The sequence below is a fragment of the Sorex araneus genome, chromosome 5 (assembly GCF_027595985.1).
Source record: "Sorex araneus isolate mSorAra2 chromosome 5, mSorAra2.pri, whole genome shotgun sequence".
NCBI classification, from domain to species: domain Eukaryota; kingdom Metazoa; phylum Chordata; class Mammalia; order Eulipotyphla; family Soricidae; genus Sorex; species Sorex araneus.
In genome coordinates, this window is record NC_073306.1 from 66,486,559 (window position 1) to 66,511,458 (window position 24,900).

The 24,900-nt window shown below is 38.3% G+C and overlaps 1 protein-coding gene across 7 annotated transcripts in view; it reads right to left on the reverse strand.

The window, feature by feature from the left end:
- FUBP1 (far upstream element binding protein 1) overlaps positions 1–24,900 on the reverse strand; it is a 30,378-nt gene that overhangs the window by 2,667 nt on the left and 2,811 nt on the right. The window contains exons 2-21 of one of the 7 annotated variants that reach the window (XM_055139284.1): positions 19,780–19,870; positions 18,153–18,191; positions 17,512–17,551; positions 16,668–16,720; positions 16,489–16,560; positions 16,316–16,373; positions 14,067–14,229; positions 13,871–13,969; positions 13,621–13,722; positions 13,319–13,421; positions 13,122–13,222; positions 11,337–11,478; positions 10,324–10,484; positions 9,535–9,686; positions 9,369–9,448; positions 7,312–7,440; positions 6,782–6,856; positions 2,381–2,440; positions 2,155–2,300; positions 1,403–1,769 (exon numbers count right to left, since the gene is read on the reverse strand). In XM_055139284.1, coding sequence (XP_054995259.1) covers positions 1,761–1,769; positions 2,155–2,300; positions 2,381–2,440; positions 6,782–6,856; positions 7,312–7,440; positions 9,369–9,448; positions 9,535–9,686; positions 10,324–10,484; positions 11,337–11,478; positions 13,122–13,222; positions 13,319–13,421; positions 13,621–13,722; positions 13,871–13,969; positions 14,067–14,229; positions 16,316–16,373; positions 16,489–16,560; positions 16,668–16,720; positions 17,512–17,551; positions 18,153–18,191; positions 19,780–19,870 — 1,875 coding nt within the window. In that variant the 3' untranslated portion in view covers positions 1,403–1,760. The other 6 variants (XM_055139283.1, XM_055139282.1, XM_055139287.1 and 3 more) reach the window with 6 other exon arrangements.

Genomic DNA, 24,900 nt, shown 5'->3' on the forward strand with positions numbered 1-24,900 from the left:
GCTCCCATCAATGAAAGAACTCGTATTTATGACATGGTGTTAAAACTGCTACATTGCTTAGTATCTGGAAACTGAAAGGCTACTCCTGTCTGACACATTTCAAGTCTTTCATATTAATATAAGATATGCATATTTTATACTGAATACCAATATATTTCAGGAGCACCAACAAGAAATACTCTTCACTTTGTTAACCATCAGTTTTCTTTAGCTGGAGCTAAAGCACATCAAAAATACTTACCCATTAAGCTCACTTAAAAAAAAATAGACCTATGTATTATTCTATGTTAAATTAGAGAAGCGGTTATGGTTTTCCAAGGTATCAGCACTGTATTCCAACATAATATTCACACAGAGTATGGCATTTACATTATGTGGAACATTGACAAAAAGATACTGTTGCAGTTCATCAATTTGTCATTCTGATGTACTTACAGTGCAATGCTCCTTGAAGGAACACATTCAAGGATGATACACAGCACAGTCCTCCTCACCCCTACAGAGCTAGTTCTATACTGGCTGGATCAAACCTGCACTTCAACAGACAATGGCAAGACAGACTGTATATTTGCATGTAGTCTAATATATTAATATGCAAAGAGCCAACAAATATGCAAAGAGTAAAACAATGGATTTCAACAAAATATCAGAACTTCAGCATGAGTGTTATAGAGTAATAAAATGATTAAAAATACATAAAAAATTAAGTTGAATTCAATGATTGGACTTGTGCATTTACAAAACAAAGCTTATCTATACTGCAAAAAGAAAATGGAAAAAAAAAAAGCTCAAACAATTCCACACCCCAATAATGTTTCAATGGCAGATGCACTGTAGCTAAACTTTTTGCATACTATTTCACTGGTTCTACCCTGAATTTAGAAACAAACACACTATATTGTATATACATTGAAAGAGTTGCTTTACATGAAAAAACTGTTCTTATTAGACTATTCATTTACTATTGAAAACTTTTAAATTAGTTATGCTGAAATAGTCTTGGAAATCAAGTAATTATCAAATCAAGAACAGAAAGGTTAACTGTTATAGCAGCAGTACAGGTCTGAAACAGTGGTCATGTATAAAAAGAAATTTCACTGTTAATGCAATGGAAGTATGCCAAAAGATCACTGTATACACATGCAGTTTTTAATCAAACAGAAGGAAAAAAAATGAAGATATCAGGATTACTTGTGCTGAAACAGCCAAATACAATAAATGGAAAAGATCCTCCATCTATCACTATACTGCAAGGGGGAAAAAACATGCCAGTGTTTAAAAAAAAAAAAAAAACTCAATTAATATTCCAAGGGGAACGCTTAAATATTTGTGTTTATGTATCTTATCATTGCTAAGAAATTATGAATCCTTTAAATACCCACATATCCAACTTACCGACACAGGAGGTTTCATATCATTTATTGTAAAGCACAAAACAGGCATTTTTAAAAGTGAAAGTATACATTGAAAAAGTACATTTATATCACAAAGCATTGACCACATAATAGTTGCAAATACATTTGCTGGAATGTGTACATCTACACTAAATACTAGAAACAAACCAATTTTCATTTCTACACAGAAATATTAACCTCCTATCAGTAGTGATAGATATTTTTGTACATTTTCAAAAAAAAAAAAAAACACTATTTTAAACCAAAACAAAATTAAGATCTTCATCAAGTCGTCTGCATCCATATATTTAACAAAGGTTTTTTTCCCCCACACAATGAAGCAAATACTGTATTGTCCACTTCTTATTATTGGCCCTGTGCAGAAGAGATACATAAGAAATACACAAAATGTTAAAGAAAATCCTTTAAATGGAGCTAACTCAGGAGTGAATCCTTTAAGAAAGAAAAACTGGTTAATATAAATGGTGGTGGCTTCTTGCATGATTTGCAAATCCCTGGGGGAAGAAAATTTATTTTTAAAATCAAAGGCATTTAGAAATATTAAGCACTCAGATGCCAGAAAGCATTATTAAAAAAACAAACAAAACCCAAACAATAACACCACAGTACTTCATTTAGCCAATACTTTGCCAGATTAAAATTTAGAAGGCAAACATAATCCCAAACAGACAAAACAATAAACATGCAGAAAAACAGGATTGGAGTAAAAGTTAACAATACATTAGCAAATTTATTATACCTGAGGTGCTGGAGGATGCTGTGGCATTCCCTGGGGACTCGTCTGGGCATAGTAGGCTGCTTGTTGTCTATAGTACTCAGCCCAGGCTGCACTATAATCTGGTTGCCCACCTGGAGGAGCCCCAGCGGGAGCAGGAACTGCTTGACCTTTAAGAAAACAAAGCAGTTTTGTTGCTGTAACCATAATTAAAGGCCCCAAAGAATCTCATTTCTAATAAAAACAATACCTTGCTTCTTGTAATATTCCTCCCAAGCCTTTGAATAATCTTGTGTCTGCCCTTGTTGACCTAAAAAAAACCCCCTAAATTTTAATAAAAAATTATATCCACTATAAGTACAGGTTATAAAGACAAAAAACAGAGGATCAGAATTGCTTCTGTTATTTAGGAATAATCTTGACTTAATTACAAACTTGATAAACTACCAGTACTTTTTTGGGGGGTTGGGGGTTAGGGGGGGTTTCGGGGAAGAAATTGTCTGCATCCAGTGGTGCCCATGGACAACTTCTAGCCCCATGAAAAGGGGACCAGGTACAGTGTCAGGGATAAAACCTGGGCTGGCTGCATGAGTGGCAAGCACCTTAATTCCTGTAACTATCTCTCTGGCCCAACCATTGGTACTGATGCGGCGCCTGGGAATGAACCATAATCAGTTGTATGCAAGGCAAACACTTTAACCCCTGCACTATTTTTCAGACACCTCCCACTTTTGTTTGGGGGTGTGGTGGGGGTCAAGGCCGGAGATGCTGAGCCACACATGGAAGTGCTAAGGAGACTAACCATTACTGGCATTCAAACCTATGTCTTCTTGAAAAGCATATGTTCAGGTCAGAGAAAACTGGTTAAAAAATAAGCACAACAAAAAGAGGCAATTAAAAAAAAACTTAAAAAAAAAAAAAAGATATTAAAGACCACTGTTTTAAGATCTGGATGAAAAACAGCATGTTCTAATTTAGGAACCTATAAGTTATGTGCACAGAGAAATTTCAAGATATACCTCTGGATATTTAAAGCTATAGTAGGATACTATAGTATCAAGTTACAACACAATTTTATTAAATTAATCTGTATGATAAAAATTTAAGTGAAGAGGCTTAAGCAACAAGATTAATGAAATGATCATTTTCATGAAAAAAACAAAACATTTCTACATAGGGTAACTTTTCTGAATGAGGACTAATTCAGAGCAGACATCAATGGGACTGGAGATACGGCAATACAATGCCAAGTGCATGCTTTTCCATGTAGGAGGCTCAGGTTCAGTTGCTGGCACTGCTAGGTGTCACCAAAAAAATCAAAATAAATTAAGGGAAAAAAGTTGGGATGAGCCTTTTTAATTGGTTCTGGCTTCAGAAACACAAAAATCAAAACAAAATGTTGCAATTTTTCCTGATACCAAGTGGAAATTGAATATAGGTTATATACTGATATTTACTTTGAGACTCTATGCTACTGTTGGTGGTGGGTGTTCTACTGGTGTTCAGAGGACTAGGGATGAGGGGCCCACATATGATCAACCCTGGTTTGCATCCCTTGCACCATCATGATTCTCTCCTGAGTACAAACACAGGAATAGCCCAAACATCCCCATCCCTGGTGGAGATAGCCCACCATCCCCACCCCCTCGTCCTCACCAGTTTTACTGAAATAAATTTTATTGCGGTTATTTTCTATGCACTTGCATCTTTGCCGTACTATGCTCCTCTTTTAGGTTAAAGCTCATCAGTGATGCACAATAAACAATAAAGAGTGTGTGTGTGTGTGTGTGTGTGTGTATGTGGGGGGTGGTGGTGGTGGTTAATGTTAGGGCATCAGAGTTCACCATATCAACATTTAAGGTTGCAATGGCCTTTCTTAAGTCTAATTTCCCTTCAAGGTATCTTCACTTACCTTCTTCCAAACAGAATTCCTCACTCTGCTTGAAACCCACTTTTTCTTGGGGGGGTGGGTTAGCTCCTTAGCACAAAAGTTATTTTTACTGAAGCTACAATTGCTGCCATTTTCCCTATGATTTAAAATTCCTTTTAACCCTCTAAAATTTCATCTGTAAGATTTCCACCCCCTAAATTTCTAGTATTAATTCTAGTCCATTTAGAATTGTCACAGAAAACAAAAGCTAACAAAAAATTAAAATTAAGCTTTAAAAAAATGTGACTGATAGCTCACTTATAGTTTGGGGAACAGGATTGAGAATTAGAATATCCATGAACATCAGAATGTAATGCTGCTTGGGGCTGGAGTGATAGCACAGCGGGTAGGGCATTTGCCTTGCATAAGGTGACCCGGGTTCAATTCCCAGCATCCCATATGGTCCCTCGAGCACTGCCAGGAGTAATTCCTGAGTGCATGAACCAGGAATAACCCCTGTGCATCACTGAGTGTGACCACAAAAAAAAAAAAAAAAAAAAGTAATGTTGCTTGATTAAGATCCTACATGGTCACTTAAGAAGTCAAAATGATTTACTCACACCTAAAAGTAGCACAGCCAAGCAACCAATCGTAGATTTTTTTTGGGGGGGGGTTTCATTTTGGGGGCCACAGCTGGTGGTGCTCAGGGGGTTACTCCTGGCAGCTCAACTGACCATATGGCATGCCAGGGATTTAACCTAGGTTGACTATGTGTAAGACAAGGGCTCTATTGCTTCACCACCGCCCTAAAAATATCATTTGTCTCTAAAACTCTTTTTCCATGACCACCAAAAATCTGACCAAACTATCTAACATTTCTTTAAGAATTACGTGAGGATGGGAGGCAGTTCAACTTATTGTTAAGGCACATAACCCAGTGTAGACTCCTGGGACCTCTTGACACTACAGGGTCTGAACAGTATGGCATTCTTGGGCTCTAGCTCTGAGCCACTGGCCTTACTGACCAAGTATTACTGGAAGTGGATCCCAAGTACCCTTAGCAAAACTTGGAGGAAACTGCATACACAAAAAAAGAGGGAATTACTCAACAGATGCACATCATAAAGCTCATCTAGTACTAAAGGGAAAAAAAAAAGGCCTTAGGGTTACATAGGATTTTCAAATAAACTTTATTAGTTTATTACCTTTCTAACAAAAATTAAAAATCTAGCATACCAACTCTAAACGTTAACATTAGCCAACAGTTGGTAGGGAAAAAAAGAAAATGAAAAGAAATGCAAGGTAAACTGTCTAAATCAACAGTTAAATCAGAATGGCATTAAGATCTTGAAGATTACCTTCGGATTTCCATTCATTTGGGCCAAGTAAAATGGAAAAAGGCCGAATAAATACAATAATTGCCATGCTGCCAATAAAATATAATCTAACAAAAGCCAACTACCCAGAAACTATTCAGTTTCAAGTTCAACAGGCCACTGTTTTAACCTACTTAAGGAACACTTCTAGTACACTAGTCATTAAGTTGGACCTAATGATTTTCACTCGTAACAAACAAATCTTTGATACGAAGATGCCATATCATTGTGTCCATAGGCCCTGACCACTGTCACATGACAAAGTGCTTTATCTGTAGTGCCAGGGATTGAACCCAGGGCTTTATGCATATACAGAAGCTCTATCGCTAAGTCATAATATGTGGTCCACGGTTGTATTTTCACAGCACTCCCAGCCATTCCCAAAAAGTACTGATTGTAACGACAGATGTGTTCACGTAAGTTAGCATATACTACTTAGAATTTAAAAAACCCAACATATAGAAATCATAGAATTTTTGCTGATGCAGAACCACTGAGAGAAGCTGATTCACAAAAAAATTAATTGGCTATAGCCTCAGGAATTATTGCTTTAAAAACCAGGAAAAACCATTAAAAAAAAAAAAAAAAGAAACCATCTATACAGAACATTCTAACCAATGTCCAAGTACTCATTTTTTTGAACAAAAGAATCACTATAATCATTGTTCTCCAATTGTAAATGTTTTGCTCTGTAGTTAGAAACACTCTGGTAAAAAAAAAAAATTTACTTGGAGAATTCATAGCTATTCACTGGGGGGAGTTTGTTTTGGGGCCACACTTGCTGATTGCTTACTCTTGGCTCTACACTCAGGGATCACTCTTGGTGTGGGGATGGGGAGAAAGGGGAAGTGTTGAGGGGCTTATGTGGTGCCAGGGATTAAACCGGGTTATTGGAGTACAAAGTAAGCAATGTACCCATCACTCCAGCTGCTGTTCATAGCATTTATTATAATGCTTGATATACTGTTTTTATAATATTTTATTTTTCATGTATGCAAATGTCATAATTCTATCACTTACCTGTTTTACTTTGCAGTAATACCAAGACAACAAACTTCTGCTTGACACTATGGAAAAATAATCTTTTCCAAAGTATGCAATATTGCCCCAAGTAGTTTTTTCACCCAAAAGTTCAAGTACATCAAATAAATATGTAGACGTTTGCTCTAGAATTTCACCTATATAATTTAGTCTACTAAAATACTTAACTGTGACAAATCCTGGTAAAATTCAAAGTCATATATGCCAGTGAGGATATTTTAAATTTTAATTACTTATTTCTTGACATGCATTTAGAAGTATCATGAATTTAAGACATATGCAGTGGTCTTGATACAACTAAAAGTTGTGTTATTGTTCAATTATTCCCCACTTCAGAGTAATAAAAAGAAAATGTAGAACATACCCATTTTCTTATAGTATTCTTCCCAAGCCTTGGTATAATCAACCTGTCCAGCTGGAGCTGGATTCTGCTGATCACCTTGTTTAAGAAAAATATAACAAAAATTAGTTTAACGTTTTAAGAGACAATTTTGCATTGCCTATGATGCTGAACACAGAGCCAGGAGTAATCCTGGAGCATTGCCAAGTCTGTGGCACAAACTCCCTGAAACTCACACTCCTAAGGGAAATAACATTGTATGGTGGCTGAATGAGGCAAATAATCAGTAAGTCTTAATATAACACCAGGAACACTGACTTCATTGACTAAAGCATTGATTTATATTGGTCTTAAACAGTTCTGAAAGACTAATGGTAATGGATATGGAAATACATTATCTTTTTGGGTCACACCCAGTGGTGCTCAGGGGTTACTCCTGGCGGTGATGGAGAGACCATAAGGGATGCCGGGGATTGAACCTGGGTTGGCCTCGTGCAAGGCAAACGCCCTACCAGCTGTACTATCGCTCCACAAAATAATTTCTTTATAGTTACCTTGTCCATTAGTTTGGGTTGCAGCGGGTGCACCAGCAGGAGCTGCAGGTGGTGGCTGTGCTTGCTGTTGATAATAGTGCGCATAATAAGCAGCCCAGGCTGCTGAATTTGGATCTGTTCCTGCCTTGGCTAAAATTAACAAACAAAAGTTAAAAGTTCGCATCAGTCCTTATATTAACACCCATACACTTTATGGCAAGTATATACTCAAAAACAAAAGAACAGAAACCTGAAAGTCTTCTAGTGCCTTGCCTCTCTGTACTAGCCCTTTACTCTATTTTCATTGCTACTACTATTCATTTTTACTACTGAAAAGTGAAGCAATGAGATTAAGTGACAGCAGCCCAATGATGTTTTACAGAAACTAAAAGGTCACAGAATATCGACAATATCAACTACCAAAAGTAATTTAACACCGACAAATCTATGAAAATGGTTCCTTCTTTCTTAAAGGCAAAAAGTTAAAAGCCATAATCAAAAATCAATTATTTAAAACAAACAACTTTTTTTTGGGGGGAGGGGAAGGAAATCACACCCAGTGATGCTCAGGGATTACTCCTGGCTCTGCACTCAGAAATTACTCCTGGTGGTGCTTGGGGGACCTTATGGGATTGAACGTGTGCTGGCCATGTGCAAGGCAAATGTACAGATACCTGCTGTACTATCGCCCGAGCCCCTCACAAATCGATTCTTACAGTGGTGACTTTATTTCTACACCAAGTAGAAAAGATATTGTAATAGATCATGTTTGACATTTTTCTGAATCATGCAACATACCCAGTTACTGCTCAGAAGGCATCCTGTAGCTCTAAGTGACTAAGTATTAAAGACTTCAATTTTTTCAAATTAGAAATCTCTGAAATGGCAAGGCTCTTTTGTTTAATCTTATCTAAAAAATAGCTTGCATGGAGTAAACAAAAATTCTTCCATTCTGTCTTTTGGTTTTGGGCCACAGATGGCAATGTTCAGGGCTTATATCTGCCAGGGTTTGGGGAATCATATGTGATCAACCCAGCTGGCTATACACAAGGAAAGCTCCTTCTCTGATGTATGATCTCTCTGATCCTTGCATGTTTGGTTTTTGGCACACAAAGGACTGCTCTTGAATAAGTGTTAACTATGGCTGTCTGGTGACTCTCATGTTGTTTCATCATGTTCCAAAGAGCACACTTGTAAAAATTAAGTATGCTGTAATACAGGGCACCATTCAAACACAAAGTTTTAAATCAAACCCACAGCTATTTCAGTTAAGGAACTGTTGTACTCTTGGGCAAAATGCTGAAAGGACCATGTAGTCCACAGATCAAACTCAGAGCTTAGAATGTTCTCTAGCATTTGGGTCCCATTCCTGGTCCAGTAGTAAGTTTGGTTTTAATAAGATACAGGATTTGTGGGTAGGAAACAAATTCATTATGTTCCTGGAAACTACTCCAGTGAAAAAGGCTAAAAAGGTAGGCAGTGAGTAATAAGACATCAAAGTAAATTTCAGGAGGCTGTGATTTATAGTGCCTTGACACATGATGTATATGTTGGAGACAAGAGACAGTAAAGCAAGTAAAGCACTTGCCTTGATGCAATCAAACCAGCAGTTAGATCCCTCACCGCATTCGGCCCTAAGTCTCTGCAAGAGTGATCCCTGAGTAAATGAGTGCAGAGAATATAGACAACGTAAACCCAACTGAAGAAGATGATAAAATGAGAAGGGAGGATGGGAGGGGAGGAAGAAGAGTTAAGAGGACAGTATAGTAGAAAAGGTGCTTGCCTTACATATGGTTGATCTGGGTTCGATCCCTGGCATCCCATTAGATGCTGAGCCCCAACATAAGAGATCCCGAATCCCTGACCATTGCTGGGTGGGGCCCCAAATCAAATCAACAAACATGTATGTGGTAAGAGATAGTACAGGAAGTAAGGTAAATGCCTTGTATGCAACTGACCTTGATTTGAATCCTTAGCACATGTGGTCCCCTGAGCTGTGCCCCAACCACCCCACTCCCCTGGTAAAGGAAATGATAAAACAATAGGAATGGCAACTAATACAGATTTGCATTTTGTACCTGGATCAGGAGGCGCTTGTTGCTGCCAATGTGGATACGCATTTCCCCATCCTTGGGGCGCATAGGGGGCTGGAGGACCACTGGAAAATATAAAGTATAAGAATACATTTTGCCAAAAGCAAGAAACTTTTGGGGGAAAAAAACCAGAACTAAACCTAAAACTTACTGAGGAGCGGGACCAGGTGGTCCTGGATTATAAGGTGCAGGGTTGTATGGGCCCATTGGAGTTCCAGGTCCTGGTGGTCCAGGAGGCCCATGTGGGCCTGGGACACCATGGGGCCCATGGGGTACAGGTGGCCCTAAAGGATTTACCGGGCCCTGCAAAAAAAGAGGCAGAATAAATAAACTTCCCACTCACCATATTCACATGTATAAATCAAAACCGTTGTTTACCTGCTATTCAATGCATGATTATTCACTACTTAAAAAAAAAAAATTCTTAGTTTTACTTTTCTAAATTGTAAATACTTTTCTGTTTTAAACTGTGAGAAAGGATCAAATATAAGCTCCTTATCTGCAACTTTCTTTGCAGCTACTTTACATCTAAATTTATAATTTTAACACCATTATTTTCTGAATTACCCAGAAATCACGAGCCATGTCATAAATGATTAATAATGGAGTAAAACTAGATCTTGCTCATAAACTAAACTCACAACTAGAATCCCATTTAGATCAATAATTTTAACTCCTTTGCTCTCTTGCCTTTATCATTTTCTAATACACACATGAACATCTTACCCCCAAGTAATATCCTCTTATTTACCCATACACAAACATAAATTTATGAATACTTGAAACTAATTAGGTCATTTTAAGTTTCAGGTAGTATTTTCTGCTTGATGTATCTTTTATGAAATAACAGCTATAATTATAAGAAATCTGGCATTTTCTGTGTAATACAGAAACACTTTAATAGGAATGTGCTATAAATTAAAGCCTAAGGCATACTCACACCAATCTTTTCTTCAATGAGTTGCCGAGCATAATCTATTTGCTGTGGAGTTCCACGAATTGTGAATAACTTCATGTTAGGATCTGCATTTGGTGGAGGATTTCTCTGAAGTTCTATTCTTGCACCAGACTGTTGGCTTATACTTTTTATGGTTTCACCTCCTAAAAATTAAAAATCATTTCTATAAGGATCTGGAGATGGAAAGCTACACAAAATGAAATAGTACCAGGGACTGGGGCTGTAGCTTACTATTGAAGTGTATGCCTTACATGTATGAGGCTGCGAGGCTTGAGCCCTAGCATTATAAAGCGCGCGCGCACACACACACACACACACACACACACACACACACACACACACACACACACACACACACACACACACACACACACACACACACACTTTGGTCAGTACCTCATCTGATATACCATTCTAACAAAACTTTCCTTTAGTCTATACTTTTAAATCAAATGCATAAAACAGTTCACGCTTCTTTCAGATGTTTTTAAGCTTTAAGGTAACATTTAAAATGTCTGAGTTTAAAACACGTATTTTAAGGCTGGAGCGAGAGAGCATAGGGGTTGAAGCACTTGTGTGCCTACAGCCAACCCAGGCTCAATCTTGTCTCACACTTCTGCCTGGGCAGAGCTGAGTGTGGAGAGCAATACCGCCTCCAAACTGGGAGGAGGGGTCGAGAGAAGAGAAAGGAGGTTAACTTGCAATAAACTGGTTTTATAATCTAGGTCAACATAAATACATGTAAAATAAAGACCTTTTGGATAAAAAGAACTTTCCTCATTAAATTGTTGGCTTCTGTTAGACGTCAATATAATGAAAAATCTATTTAAAATTACAAGTGTATCATTATGTTTTAATTGTTCCATTAGGAACACTTTTCTACTAAAATATGCTGACCAAAAAAGTCACTGCTATTTTTTACAGAGAAGTTTCCAGAAAACTAGAGTTAAATTTTTAGTCATACATCAAAACAGTGTAAGGTTAAAATATATTACCTTTTCCTATTATTAATCCAGTTTTCCCAGTTGGTACAATGAAATTAAATTCCTGTAGTCCACCAGGTGGTCCCATGTTCCAGTTGCCTTGACCTCTACCTCTTCCTCGACCACCAGGTCCAGGTCCACCAGGATTACCAGCCTAAAAGAAAGACAAGGAAATGAGAGTCAGCATAGAATATGCATTAACTTTTTTCTTTTGTTTTAAGCCAAACCCAGCAGTGCTCAGGGGATTAACAGGGGACTTGGTGTCAGGGATTAAACCCATGTTGGATGCATGCAAAGCAAGTGCCCTACCAGCTGTATTATTGTTCCAGCCTTGCATAAACAATTTTCTTTAACGTGGCAAAATCATTACATTTATTACATGCTATACTATACTCCTGGACACTATATACTACATTCCTACATTTTCATTTTCCTAAGTCAGAGACAAAGTGGTGTTGGGAAATTACTGAGCCCACATAATCAGCAAATATTAACTGTTTTTAAAAATGGATGAGTAGTAAATTTAGTTGTACACCTACAGTCTTTCTGCTCCACCTCAAAGCAACTCTAATTGTTAATAAAGAACCATCAAATTCCAATATAAAAATTTGGGTTCTGTAGGATAACACTGGGTTTGTCCTTTCAGCCTTGCCACAGGGAACTTACTTTACCTCAAAGCAATGTCCCTTTCTGTATGGACACAGGAAGACAGTTATTATTATGCTTTGTAACTTGGGAGCTGATTGACTCCAATAATATTTAATCCTGGGCATATGCTTTCTCGACTCAGTTGCCCTTAGTTCCTAGTACCCCAATAGCAGGGTCCTAACAAAGGATGGAATGTACCCAGGGCAAGCTGTGAGCTACCCTGGCATCAAAATGGGTCAGGCCAAAAGTGCCACAATACTCAACTGTAAGGTGAGAGCTTTGTCCTGGACAAATGCTGTCATGAGTCAAAAGCAACGATGAGACTAGGACCCTGCTAGGGATAGGAATGACTAATCTGGGCTGAGCACTGTAGTCTGAGATTGAGATGACCCCAGGAGAGCAACTCTGTAAGCTTACTATCTCTTACTATGTCCATACAAAATGATTAATATGAATGCTAACATGTTTGTTGGACAAGGGGAGGAGACACACCCATAGGATTTCACTCTTGGCTAGGTTGTCCTGCTGAAAGAGAATCTGTCCTAGAAGCAGCATCCCTACTGAACTTTACCCCTATTGATTGTGACCACACCTATGTATAAGCCCCAACTCCTCATGCTTGGGGATTTAACTAAGTTAAGAGTAGGCTGGGGATCCAGAGCTAGGAGAAGGAGAATGATGAGAAACTGAGAATGAAGTAGCAGGGGGAGGAAGAAGCAGGAGGAGAATCAGAGGAGAATGAAGATGGGAATAGATTAAACTACAACTGAGACCAACCAGCCTGGCCCTCATTCCTTCCTTCGCCTGCCCATCACCATCGACCTCCCTGGGGTGGGGGAAGTTAGACTACCGAAGGCGGGCAGGAGGAGAGATAGAGCATCGCTGCCCACTTCTTGTGATTACACAGGGTTCAATGAAGATGAGAAACATTTTCAGATTTGATGAAGGAAAAATAAAACTATTTAACAGGGCCTCTAAAAGTTATACACAGTTGGTGGTGCTAGGGACCATGAAGACAAATCTGGCAGTGCCTAGGCATTAAACTCCAGGTCTTGCTGTGCTCTCTTTCCTCTAAGGTGTTGTCCTGGCACAGAAGTACAACTATAAAAAAGAGATAAAAATATCAACAATAATATTGTTTTATCAAACCTGAACACTTCGAAGAAGGTCTGTAATAATTTCCGCAGCATGTTGACATCTATCTGGAGGTCCTGTTATTTGTGCTATTCTATCAGGTGTTGTTCCATCGTCTTTAGAACAAAGGAAGAAAACAAGCTGAATTTCCTCGGCATCAAAAATAACGGTTACCAACTAACAACACCACAAACACTAAATCATATACTTACCTGGCTTAAACTGAATTCGAACACCAGCATCATTTTGTATTTTTTTAATCATCTCTCCGTTTCTTCCTATTACAATGCCAACAGCAAATCTTGGAATGGGGACCTTATACAAAAAAATACAATTAAGAAAGCTGTTCCCTAAAACCCAGCATGCCACCTATAAGAACACACAGTACCATGTAAACGAAACAGGCATTATATTTTAGAGTAGAAAAGTAGAATAAAAGGATACAATGTTTGAGAAAACAAACAAAATTATGAGAAAAAAACATTATGGACTAGCATACATTCATTTTACTTACATCTATCCCTTCATTTCCTCCTATTCTTGATCCATACTCATTTCGAACTTCTCTGAAACCACCTTGATCACGAATTAACTCTAACACCATTTCTTTGGCTTGCTGAAACAGAAAAACAAAAACAAAAAACAAAAAACAAAACCCCACTCTGTTTAGAATATGTCTCAATCCCCGAAATTATTCATGCATATCTTGCCCATTCTGTCCATCCCAAAGTCTTTTTTGGTAAAATATAAACTTTAAAGTTTACTTGAACTTTGTATGGATCTCCTGTAATCCTAAGAGGTTTGTCAGCACCAGTGTTCTGCGGTCCATCCTGAATCATAACCATTTTAACGCCAGCCCTTTCCTGTTAATCACAGAATTTGTAAGAATTAAGAATTAACAATAAAGAATGGAAAGAAAATGGCTTTAGAAACAGAAAACAGTAATTTTACAAACAATACCTGAAGTTGTTTAATAGTTTCTCCACCCTTTCCAATAACTAATCCTGCCTTGCTCGCTGGAATCATGATTTCTTGAACTGCATTTCCAGGTCCATCACCATGATGGAAGCCAGGAGCTGGTCTTCCTTTCTCAACAATCTGGTCCAATAACCGTTTTGCTGATCTGTTAAAAAAAAAGTCATCACAATGAAGCTTTTCTTCAAGAGTTAAATAATGCATTATATGTTTTAAGACTGTATTTTGTCCATTCACGTTAACATTTATAAACTAAAATCTAGATGTGAACTCCTGGCAGATGTGAACTACTAGGCAACAATATTACACTACTAAATAAAACAGGATAGTAATTGTGGTTTAACTTTATATAGTCTGTGATACAAATTACATGACATTTAGCAAATGCTAAAGGAAAAACTATCAAAGAAAAATAATGGGAGGGCTAAAAAGACAGTCCAGTGGCTAAGGTGCTGCCTTGCATGCAGAAAATCAGGTTCAATCCCCGGCATTCCATATGCTACTCTGAACATGGCAGCAGTAAGCCTTAAGCTTGGCCAGGTGGCCCCCAAACAAAAAAGTGTAAATGTAAAGGAATGCTTTGTGATGCATTCTTAATTTTACTTAAGGGGGCTCTTTATTCCTTACTGATATGAAGGAAATGGGAGACTAAAAACATCTGGGTAAAAATGTTCCAGGGGACAAAAAGACAGAATAGAGGATAAACTACTTGCCTTGCATGTAGCTGGCATCTAGTTCCATCCCGGGGTCTCATGGTCCCAACACAACCCTCACCGCCAAACACCCTGGGAATTGCCCTAAAGCATCCCTAAGTGCTCCCTCTGTCCCCCAAGTTCTAGAGAACAGAAAATGCAAAAAATTTAAATAAGTCTGGAACACTGAGAAAAGATAAGAAACTAAAGACAACCAATATAGCGACAGTATTACAAGATTTGTTGGACACAGTTATAACTGGATATAGGCTACAGAATGGCAGTTCACAAGTAAAATTATAATAGATCAGAAGCTCCCAAACTCACATGGGCTCACCATCATCCTCTCAGAAAGAAAATTATACTGTGCTTCACTGGAAAGCTACCTTCTTTAACACAGTGACACCAACACTGCAATTTGTGTTAAGTCACATTGAAGGGTGAGCCACTTGTGTGCCACTGGCATTTCACCAATGTCAATTAAACAAGCAAACAAAATAGCTCCCCAATTGCACAAGAGGCTACTACTCCTGTACCAGCACATGCTGGGTGGGGAGAGGAGTATCACTCACTCTGGGAAACACTGTTAAGTATAGATGGCGGCAAAGAGTTAAGTATTTTCTTTCAACAACCTACTGCTTGAGATGTCTAAGAGATATCCAAGTAGAGATACTGAGTAGGCAGTTGAAAACGAATTTTGAATCTATGAGGTAATGAGACCAAGGAGAGAAAATTTGGAAATAAATTTTATGTGTGTAAATCAGGTCATTTTACATGACATTTAATGAATAAACTAGTCAATTCAGGTCATATGAGAAGTGAATTTTGTGTCACATTCATGCCAAGAGATCAAAAGACAAGGCAGGGCAATCAAAAAGACTGAGAACGGTTAAAGCCAGGCCTCCTAGTTCAAGAGAAAATGAAAACAAAGGCACACAACAGGTAAGCCTGGCTACCTCATTTAACAAGTTGTGAAAAAAAGCAGAGAGATGGGGCCAGGAGAAATAGTACAGCAGGCAGGGCATTTTGCCATGTACACAGCCAACCCCGATTTGATACCTGGCACCACATGCAATCTCCCGAGTCCTACCAGATGTGATCCCTAAGTATAAAGCCAGGAGTAAACCTTGAGAACCACTCTGTGTCTGTATGTATGTATTGGGGTTTGGGGGTAAGGTTATAGCTCAAAGGGCTCCATGGCACATAGTACCTGAACACCCCCATGTGAGGACCCTCCCCCCACTCAAAAGCAAAAGAACTTATAGGAGTTAATGTGCTTGTCTTGCACACATAGACGCCAATCCAATCTCCAGCATCACATATGGCCACCCCGCTCACTGCAAGCAATCTCAAGCAAAGCCTGGAACAGTCTGAGTACGACTAGGTTTAGCCCAACCCCTTACTTCCATATGGGACGTAGGGTTGATTTTCATTAAGATGGAAGGAAATCTCAAGTATACTTGTATGCTGTTAAGAGTTCAGAGTCAACGCCTTTTAGGAGGATGGCGCTGATATTAAGCACAGACACATTCTCATACTTACTGAACAGATTCTGGCGTGCCAGTTAACATACAAGACCTTTCTGGAAGACCACCACTGTCTATAAATTAGAACAGAAAAGAAAAATTTAGGCCAAAGAAGAATAGGCAGCATCAACTTTTTTAGCAACTTAAAGTTACTGTCCAATCATTTAAAAAATAACAAGAAAAGTTTACCAGGTGCTATCTGAATCTTGCATCCAGATTCCTGCTGTATGCGTGAGATCTGTTCTCCTCCTCTACCAATTACTAGTAAGAAAAAAGGGGAGAATTAGTTGCACAAAGATTATGTAAAATTAGAAATTGCTATTAAAGTACTCTTAATATTTCCAAGCCTTAAAAACTAGGTTACTTACTAAATCCAACCATTCCATCTGGTACTTTGTATTCTTCTGTCATTACAGACCTGCTATGAAAGAACAAAATATTTTTTTTCAAAGCAAGATTCATTTCTTTACATGTAAAAGATAATCCTATTAAACAGGGAAGTCTAGATATCACAGTAGATAGTATATTGGGTAGGGTGCTTGCTAGGTATGCGGTTTATCTGGGTTCAATCCCTGGCAACCCATTCAGTCCCCCAAGCCACCGGACTGATTCCTAAGTGCAGAGCCAGGGATAAGCCCTGAGCATTGCTGGGTGTGGCCCAACACTAAGCAAAATTAATTTGGGGGGCTGGAGAGATAATACAGTGGGTAGGGTGCTTGCCTCGTACATGGGAGCTCTTAGTTTAACCCCTGACATGCCATAGGGTTATGAGCACCGCCAGGATCAACTCCTGGGTGCAGACCCAGAAGTAACCCTGAGCATCACCAGAAATAACCCCCCCAAATCAAAGACTAACGATTCCCAATGGCTTTAAATTGGACACATACTACCAGAAGCTAAAATATGTAGTAGCTAAAGTCAGAATCTTAATTAAGGTAACATATCAAGTCAAGAGGGTAAGGTGATGGAACTGTCTAAAGTATAAACTGCAGTGAAGTCAAGGTAGAAAATCAGGATAGATTAATTCCACACCCCCATTACCACATTACAAGCATATTTTAACAAAAGGAAAAATGGCCATTCTATATCACCTTTTTAAATGGAGGGAAATCAACTATAGGCACAAAAAGGAATGCAGACTACATTATACACTAATTACATACAGTTCAGATAAAACTGGCAAAGTAGTTTATGAAAAGCATTTAACAATACCTTTGCTGCTGATGCATCGGCGGTAACTGTGTTCCAAAAGCTACCCAAAAAATCAAAATATTTTTATTTAGCAATACAATCACAAACAACTTCAAAATCTTCCCGACATAGACAACACCTTAAATTAAAATTTGATAAAAGAAAATCAACACTGCCAAGTAAGGTCAGCAAAAGGGTAAACACAAGTAACAACATAAAGTAACTGTTCTTCTTCTTCTTCTTTTTTTTGCTTTTTGGGTCACACCCGGCGATGCACAGGGGTCACTCCTGGCTCATGCACTCAGGAATCACCCCTGGCGGTGCTCAGGGGACCATATGGGATGCTGGGATTCGAACCCGGGTCGGCCGCGTGCAAGGCAAACGCCCTACCCGCTGTGCTATCGCTCCAGCCCCCAAAGTAACTGTTCTTTCATAGGCACAGGTTAAGATATGGAATAACAGAGTACATAAAATAACTTAGCAGCCAAACCTTAATATCTATTCTTGTCATAATTAAAGTGAGGTAATGAAAGGTTACATATTATCAAAGAGATTAAAGTTAAACATTTCAATAAAAATTCAGAGTACCAAACTAACTTCAAAGAGAACAAAAAAGCTGATATAAATACTTCAGCTCAACACAATTGAAAACAAATACTTACAATCATTTTGAGGAGCAACTTTCTTAGCATCTGGTTGATCTGCAAAATTAAGATTCTTTCAATTTCTTGCCAGTAAGTATACATATACGATTTTGCTCCCCCGTGTGCAGAATAAAACATTTACTGAAATAGCAATAGCTCATGGTATGGGTTTATCATCTGAACCGAGTGTCTTAACCCAATTGAAAGGAAAAAAAACTTAGTTTCTTCAAGTTTTAAAAAAAAGATGCAGACAGTAAAAAATATTTTTATTATACCAAATAACTGCCCTTAATGTATTTTAAGCACTGAGTATTTAAGCATTTTAGACAGAAGATTTAAAACCATTGTTAGCAAAATATCACATGCAAAAGGCTAATGATGCTTCCATTACATAAATTCAAGAATGAAAGGAAAAAACTATCAGAATATGAAAAATTAACATTTCAAAAGTTGAGGGTATCTGACAGTGACCACAAAACTATGCAAAATAACTTTTAAAAGTCACATTACAAGGCGACCTCAATCTGTTCTATTTTTCCTAACCAAACATTTCACAGCATAAACTTCGGAAAACTCAAATCAGCTATGACTACCTTTATCTACATCCTTTACACAAATGAATACAATGCATACCTTAGTAGACAACCTACAGCTGAAAGTACATCTCCCCCCTTCTTCAAGCTTAAATGACAAAACATCAGAATGTTGTACATCAAACTTCAGACACATAATCCAATACTTGTGTCCATGTAAGAATCCACTGGTTTATTTCACGTTTACATACTAAACACAGGTAATAAATAAAAATTCCTGCCTTTAAAAGGAGAGGGCATTCCCTCCCAGTGTGTTGTACTGCTCGGACTTGTCCAAGAGCCATCTACACATAAAATAAAAAGAATACATTACATACAACATCTGAAGCATCTTAGCTCATTTTTTTTTTTGGTATATTCAAACCTGACTGTAAATGGGAGACAATTACAGAGGAAACCAAGCACTCCAGGTCAAAAACTACAAATACATACTATAGGCTCATTCAGAATCCTCCTTAAAAACAAAACAAAAACATAAAAGGGCAAAAGGAAAATGTATAAAAATTCATACATAAATCTACAACAAAAAATGTGTGCAGATGTCTCTAAGTTTGGAAGTGTCAACATTTTAAAAATACATGGCACTGTAAATCTATTTTTAAGCCAGTTTAGTTAAACCTGAAACACAAAACAAGGTACTAAAACAAACAACATGGAAACTAGTATAACCTGCAACAAACTAGAGTAGCAAACTACAGCTACATCAACCTTTATATAGCATATAAAGATTAAATCATGCATGAGGAAAAAACTAGGGAAATGTTCTCCTGAACATTCTATGTGCCCCCTCCCATTTTATCAACAAGTTGTCTGTGCAACTGTTTAATCTGGTTCAATCCTAAAAGAGAAAATAACATGTTTTGTAATATGACAAAGCTTGCCGGTTGACCTAGATTTTACCTACCTTGTCTAGGTTTTACTTCCCCTTTTCCCTTTTGAGAGCAATATAAACCTTACAATTTTAGAACTTTGATCAAAATATCAAAAAAATCAGAATAACAAAAGTTACTTAAGTGCTTCAAGACAATGGAATCACTTAGGTTTTAACGTACCTCCATCTTCCAAAGGTCTTTTTTGTCCCCCATAACCATAGTCATTTGAATTCAGCGATGTACCAGCATCACCTCCAATTTTTGCTGCAATCTTGAAAAACACACGAAATCATTGAGGACAGTATCACCAAAAGTAGCATACCCAACTACCTTGACCAAATACTTTTTTCCTAATAAAGCAATAGATATCATGCCCTTTAGAAAGTTCGCATTTTATCATTTCAGTTTTATAAAGTCTGTCATCCCATTGCTCATCAATTTGCTCGAGCGGGCACCAGTAACGTCCCCATTGTGAGACTTGTCACTGTTTTTGGCATATCGAATCTGCCATGAGTAGCTTGCCGGGCTCTCCAAGAGGGGCGGAGGAATCAAACCCAGGTCAGCCTCGTGCAAGGCAAACACCCTACCTGCTGAGCTACTGCTCCAGCCCATAAAGTCTAAAGTTTTTTTTTTTTAAAATCTTTTTTTTGCTTAAAAGACAAACAACCCCCTGGATTTTTAAAAAATGACAGAATGAGGTGTTTATTTTGCAGAGGTCATGTATGCAGACAATAAAAATGGGTCTGTCAAGATCTCTGAAACTTTGCATTTATCATACCATTCCTACTTCTACTTTGTTGGTGGGTTTTATGTTCTTTTTGGTACGACCCAGCAATTTACTGCTTGTGTTCGGGTACGCTCAAGAAGTATTCATCTGGGGCTGGAGCAATAGCACAGCGGATAGGGCGTTTGCCTTGCACGTGGCTGACCCGGGTTCGATTCCCTGCATCCCATATGGTCCCCTGAGCACCACCAGGGGTGATTCCTGAGTGCAGAGCCAGGAGTAACCCCTGTGCATTGCCAGATGTGACCCAAAAAGAAAAAAAAAAAAAGCCTTCATGTAAATTAATGACAACTGTTTCACTTTATGCCATTTTGACTTATACTCTGGAAGACACTAGAGGAAACCTGTACCTATATATGCCAAATATCCTTTATCATAAAGAAAAAAATCTTAAGTGTTTAAATATTAGAAAAACAGCAAAACAGTAGTATCTTGATGTAATGAACTAAATAGAAGATCTGACTTACAGGGTCGGAAACACAACTCAAGTGGAATAGCACATACCTAGCATGAGTAAGGAACTTTGAAGTTCAATTTCCAGGACACACATGCCTCCTTCTATGAGCACTGGCTGGGTGTCGCCCCAAGGGCACTGGGGTCTTGAAGCCAGAGAGACTGAACAAGGGTTGGGAGCAACTCTGGAGGCCTATGTGACATCAGTCAGGTTCCAAGCAGCACGGCAGATCGTAGCACTGAACAGCTGGCCAGGCATAACTGTGAGTGGCCCAAGGCTCCCTGAGCACTGGCTTGGAAGGTGCCGGTGCCCTGCCCCCAGGTAACTTGCACTGTATTTTGTCTGAGCTAAAAAACTGTAACCATTTATTTCATTGTTAAACTTTTAACACAGGGCAAACAATTGCATTTGATCAAACACCACTCTGACACAAGCAGGGAACAATACAATATTTTGCTCCATGAAACGGGACTAATATTTTTGCATGTCACTACTAATAGTCCAGACGCAAGTAAATGTTTCATACCCTTTTGTCACTGAATCCACAAAATCTATACCTCATTTGTCTATGAGGTTGAGCAGTGGTTTCTGAAGCTTAGATCTAAAAAGGCACTGAGACAATGAGGCAGAAATCCATTCACAGTTAAAATAAGAAGTCCACAGAATTATCTTTCAATTTTGAAGCATGCCTGAAATAGTACACGATAAAAAATAAAGGGGCCAGGAGGTAGTAGGAGGGTGTTAAAGTGTTTCTCTCACAAGTGCAGACTCTGATTTGAACCCTGACTTGAGCCTCATATGGTACCTCTAAGCACAGCAGCTAGAAGTGATAACCTGAGCACCATACAATATGCGGCCGATTCTGTGCCCTAACCCCACTCCCTCCCTTGCCAATACAAAATATTACAGAAAACCAGACTTTTGTGACTGGAATTCCACCAAAGAGACCCTGATGTGAAAATATTCCAACTATAACAGCTTTGTCATAATCGGGAAATGGAGAGGATCAGATATAGTCTTAAGTCCCTACTTACATCCAGCATCTATGGCCTAAGCGGTGGTACAAGGTGTTAAAAGGCAAGGTGTCCTTGCCTTACAGTGGCTGACCCCAGTGGGTTTTTGCTTTGTTTTGGGGCCACAGCCAATAGAGCTCAGGACTCACTCCTCCTGGTGCTCAAGGGGGCCATACGGGATGTCTGGGAATGCAGGCTAGCTGCACACAAGGCAAACACCCTGTCCACTGTACTAAAGACCCGACCCTGGTGGATGCCAACTGGATCCCTAGAATGGGTCCCTCCAGTAAAAATACAGTATTTATCTCTCTTCTGCCTATCAAATTAGTACCTAAATACCTAAAGTACTAGAGGTTGGGGATAAAGCTTTGCATGTATGACACTGGATTCAATACTCTGCACCTAAGATCAAAAATTTGATTTAAAAAGATACACAATCAAGTAACAGTATTCCTACATTATTAAAAAAAATGATACACAATCTTATTTCCCTCACTTTAGCCTCTGGTCAATTTAGTCTTCTGTGAAATTTACTTCCACAAAAGACTACTAGTTTGAGTGTCTAGACTCAACACCTGAAGTTTCCTAGAAACTTTGTAGGTTACACGGCCCAGAACTTATGTTCTGAATGATTCACTGTCAAAGAACAGTCATGATAAACTATTTAGGATAAATAATGGTCTAAGAGTTTTATAGTATAGCTCCTTAAACTCCCATGAAAATCTGATACATACACGAGAGATACTGGGCACAAAGAGAGCACAGTAGGTAGGCTGCCTGCCTAGAAAGCTGCTGACCAGGTTCCATTCCTACATATGATCCCTGAAGACCTATCTGAAGTGATCCCGAGTGCAGGAACCAGGAGTAAATTTTCAGCACTGCTGGGTGTGGCCTTAGAGCCTCTCCATCCCCTCCCCCAACACAAGATATTAATTTATTCCTTCCTACTTACTGGTTATAAAACCATCCTAATGAAAATTAAAGTTGATACTTGGTTTACATAGAAGAATCAATAATACTGTCTTAAAAGTAGCACATCTAAAATCATTACAGGAGAGTTTTTAGTAAAAACCTCAACCCCATTGTCAGATCAACAGAAATCATACACTTCCTAGGTCACTAAAAGCATTTAGGAGAAATATTAACTCCTAAATTCCAATCTCCAAATGCTACAAGATTTTATAAAACTAGCAAGATTAAGTGTAGGCTATTTTTCTGATTTTGATATATACTTCCAGCATTCCTTTCGGACCTTGAAAACGTGGCTATTCTCTGGGCTGGAGCGATGCACTGTACAGTGGGTATGGTGCTTGACTTGCATGCAGCGAACCTGGCTCTTTCCCTGAGCTCATTGCCAGAAGCCCTGGACGTTAGTGGATGTGCCCCAAAGCAAAATAATAAAAGGTATGTATTCTCTTGCTTCAATTTAGCAACTTTTATTTCAAAGACTATTCCTATGATTAAAAAATCACAGTTGAAAGGAAATCAAGATTTTAAAAGTCATACTATGTGATTTTAGAGATTAGAAACTACCTTTAGTGGATCAGAAATAAAACTAATGTTAAATATGCCCATTTCATTTTTAGTGTTTCATGTTTTAAAAGAACGATACCCTTTCTTACACACTGGGGTCTGTGAACTGAGGTGGTTTGAGATTCTGAAAAATGACTTTTTGAACTTTAAATCAGTATTAATTTTTCTTAAGCATTGTCTTATTTGCCTGCATAAAAGGAGATTATAATAGTTTTTAAATCTACCTTACAGAATAGTTTTGAGAATTAAATTGTTAATTATGAAATCAAAGTTACAGCATCTCATGTTAAAGCAGGTCCCCCTCGTTTAAAAATTTAATTTTTAGATTTATTATTGGCCAACAGTATGAAATTTCAGACACAGCTTTGAATCTGTACAAGACTCACCGCACCCCACCAAGACATTTTTCCCACCACGTGCTCCTCCAGCCCTCATACCCTTTCCTCTAGCAATCAATCTGCAGCAGTTTTGAGTGTAAAGTAACATTGTATTTGTGAAAGCTGGATTTAGATAAAAAACAATTTTCTTTGTATCCCTAGGTGATCTGATATGACCATACTACTGTTCAAGAAATGAACTGTGAGAGGTTATTTTCAAAACAAAATCTCTTTACTATGATATCCAGAAACAGTATTTAGTTGCACTAAAGTCAGATCTTGATGGGTTCATTGTCAAAGGCACATAACAGTGAAGATCAAGAACACTAGGCAATCATTTTTATGAACACTGTCCCTTCTCTATGCACTAGTCTTCACTTACTGCCAAAATCAAACTTTGTTATTCTGTCACAAATTAGCAATGTAGCACACTGCCCCTTTGTGAGACCTGTTGTTACTGGTCTTGGCATATCAAATATGCCACCAGTAGCCAGGCTCTGCTGTGCAGGCGGGATACTCTCAGTACCTTGCCAGGCTCTCCAAGAGAGACACAAAATCAGATGCTAATTTTGAGATTAATGAAGTAGTTAATGGCACTTAAAAAGTCTGTCTTGGAGAAAAAGAGTGACAAGAAAGTGCCTGCCATGCGATGGGGGGGGGGGGGGTGTAGGGTGTGTGTGTGAGAGATGGAAGGGAAACTGGTGCTGGGAAATGTACTTTGGTGGAGAGATGGGTGTTTGAAACACTGTATGACTGAAACCTAATCACGAAAGGCTTTGTAAGGGTCTATCTCTTAGTCCTTCAATAAAAAAGTTAAATATTCAGAAGAAAAAAAAGTCTGTGTTGTCTACTAAAGAAGAGATTTCAAGATCCAAGTACTTAAAAGGTCTAAACAGGTTTGTTTTGATAGAAGGAACTTTAATATTGCTAAAGCCTATAATCTGAAGTGACTTATCCAGCCTTAACTTCTATCATAATATATCATCAAGAAAATAAAAAGGTGCTTTAATTTTGCAATATTTCAGAGACAGAACTCATTTCCTTCCTGTGTTCACATAAGATCTAATCAAATTATTTTACTTTACTTGGCAGTTAGAGCTTGATATTCATAAATGCAAATTTAAGTGCACAGATTAGAAA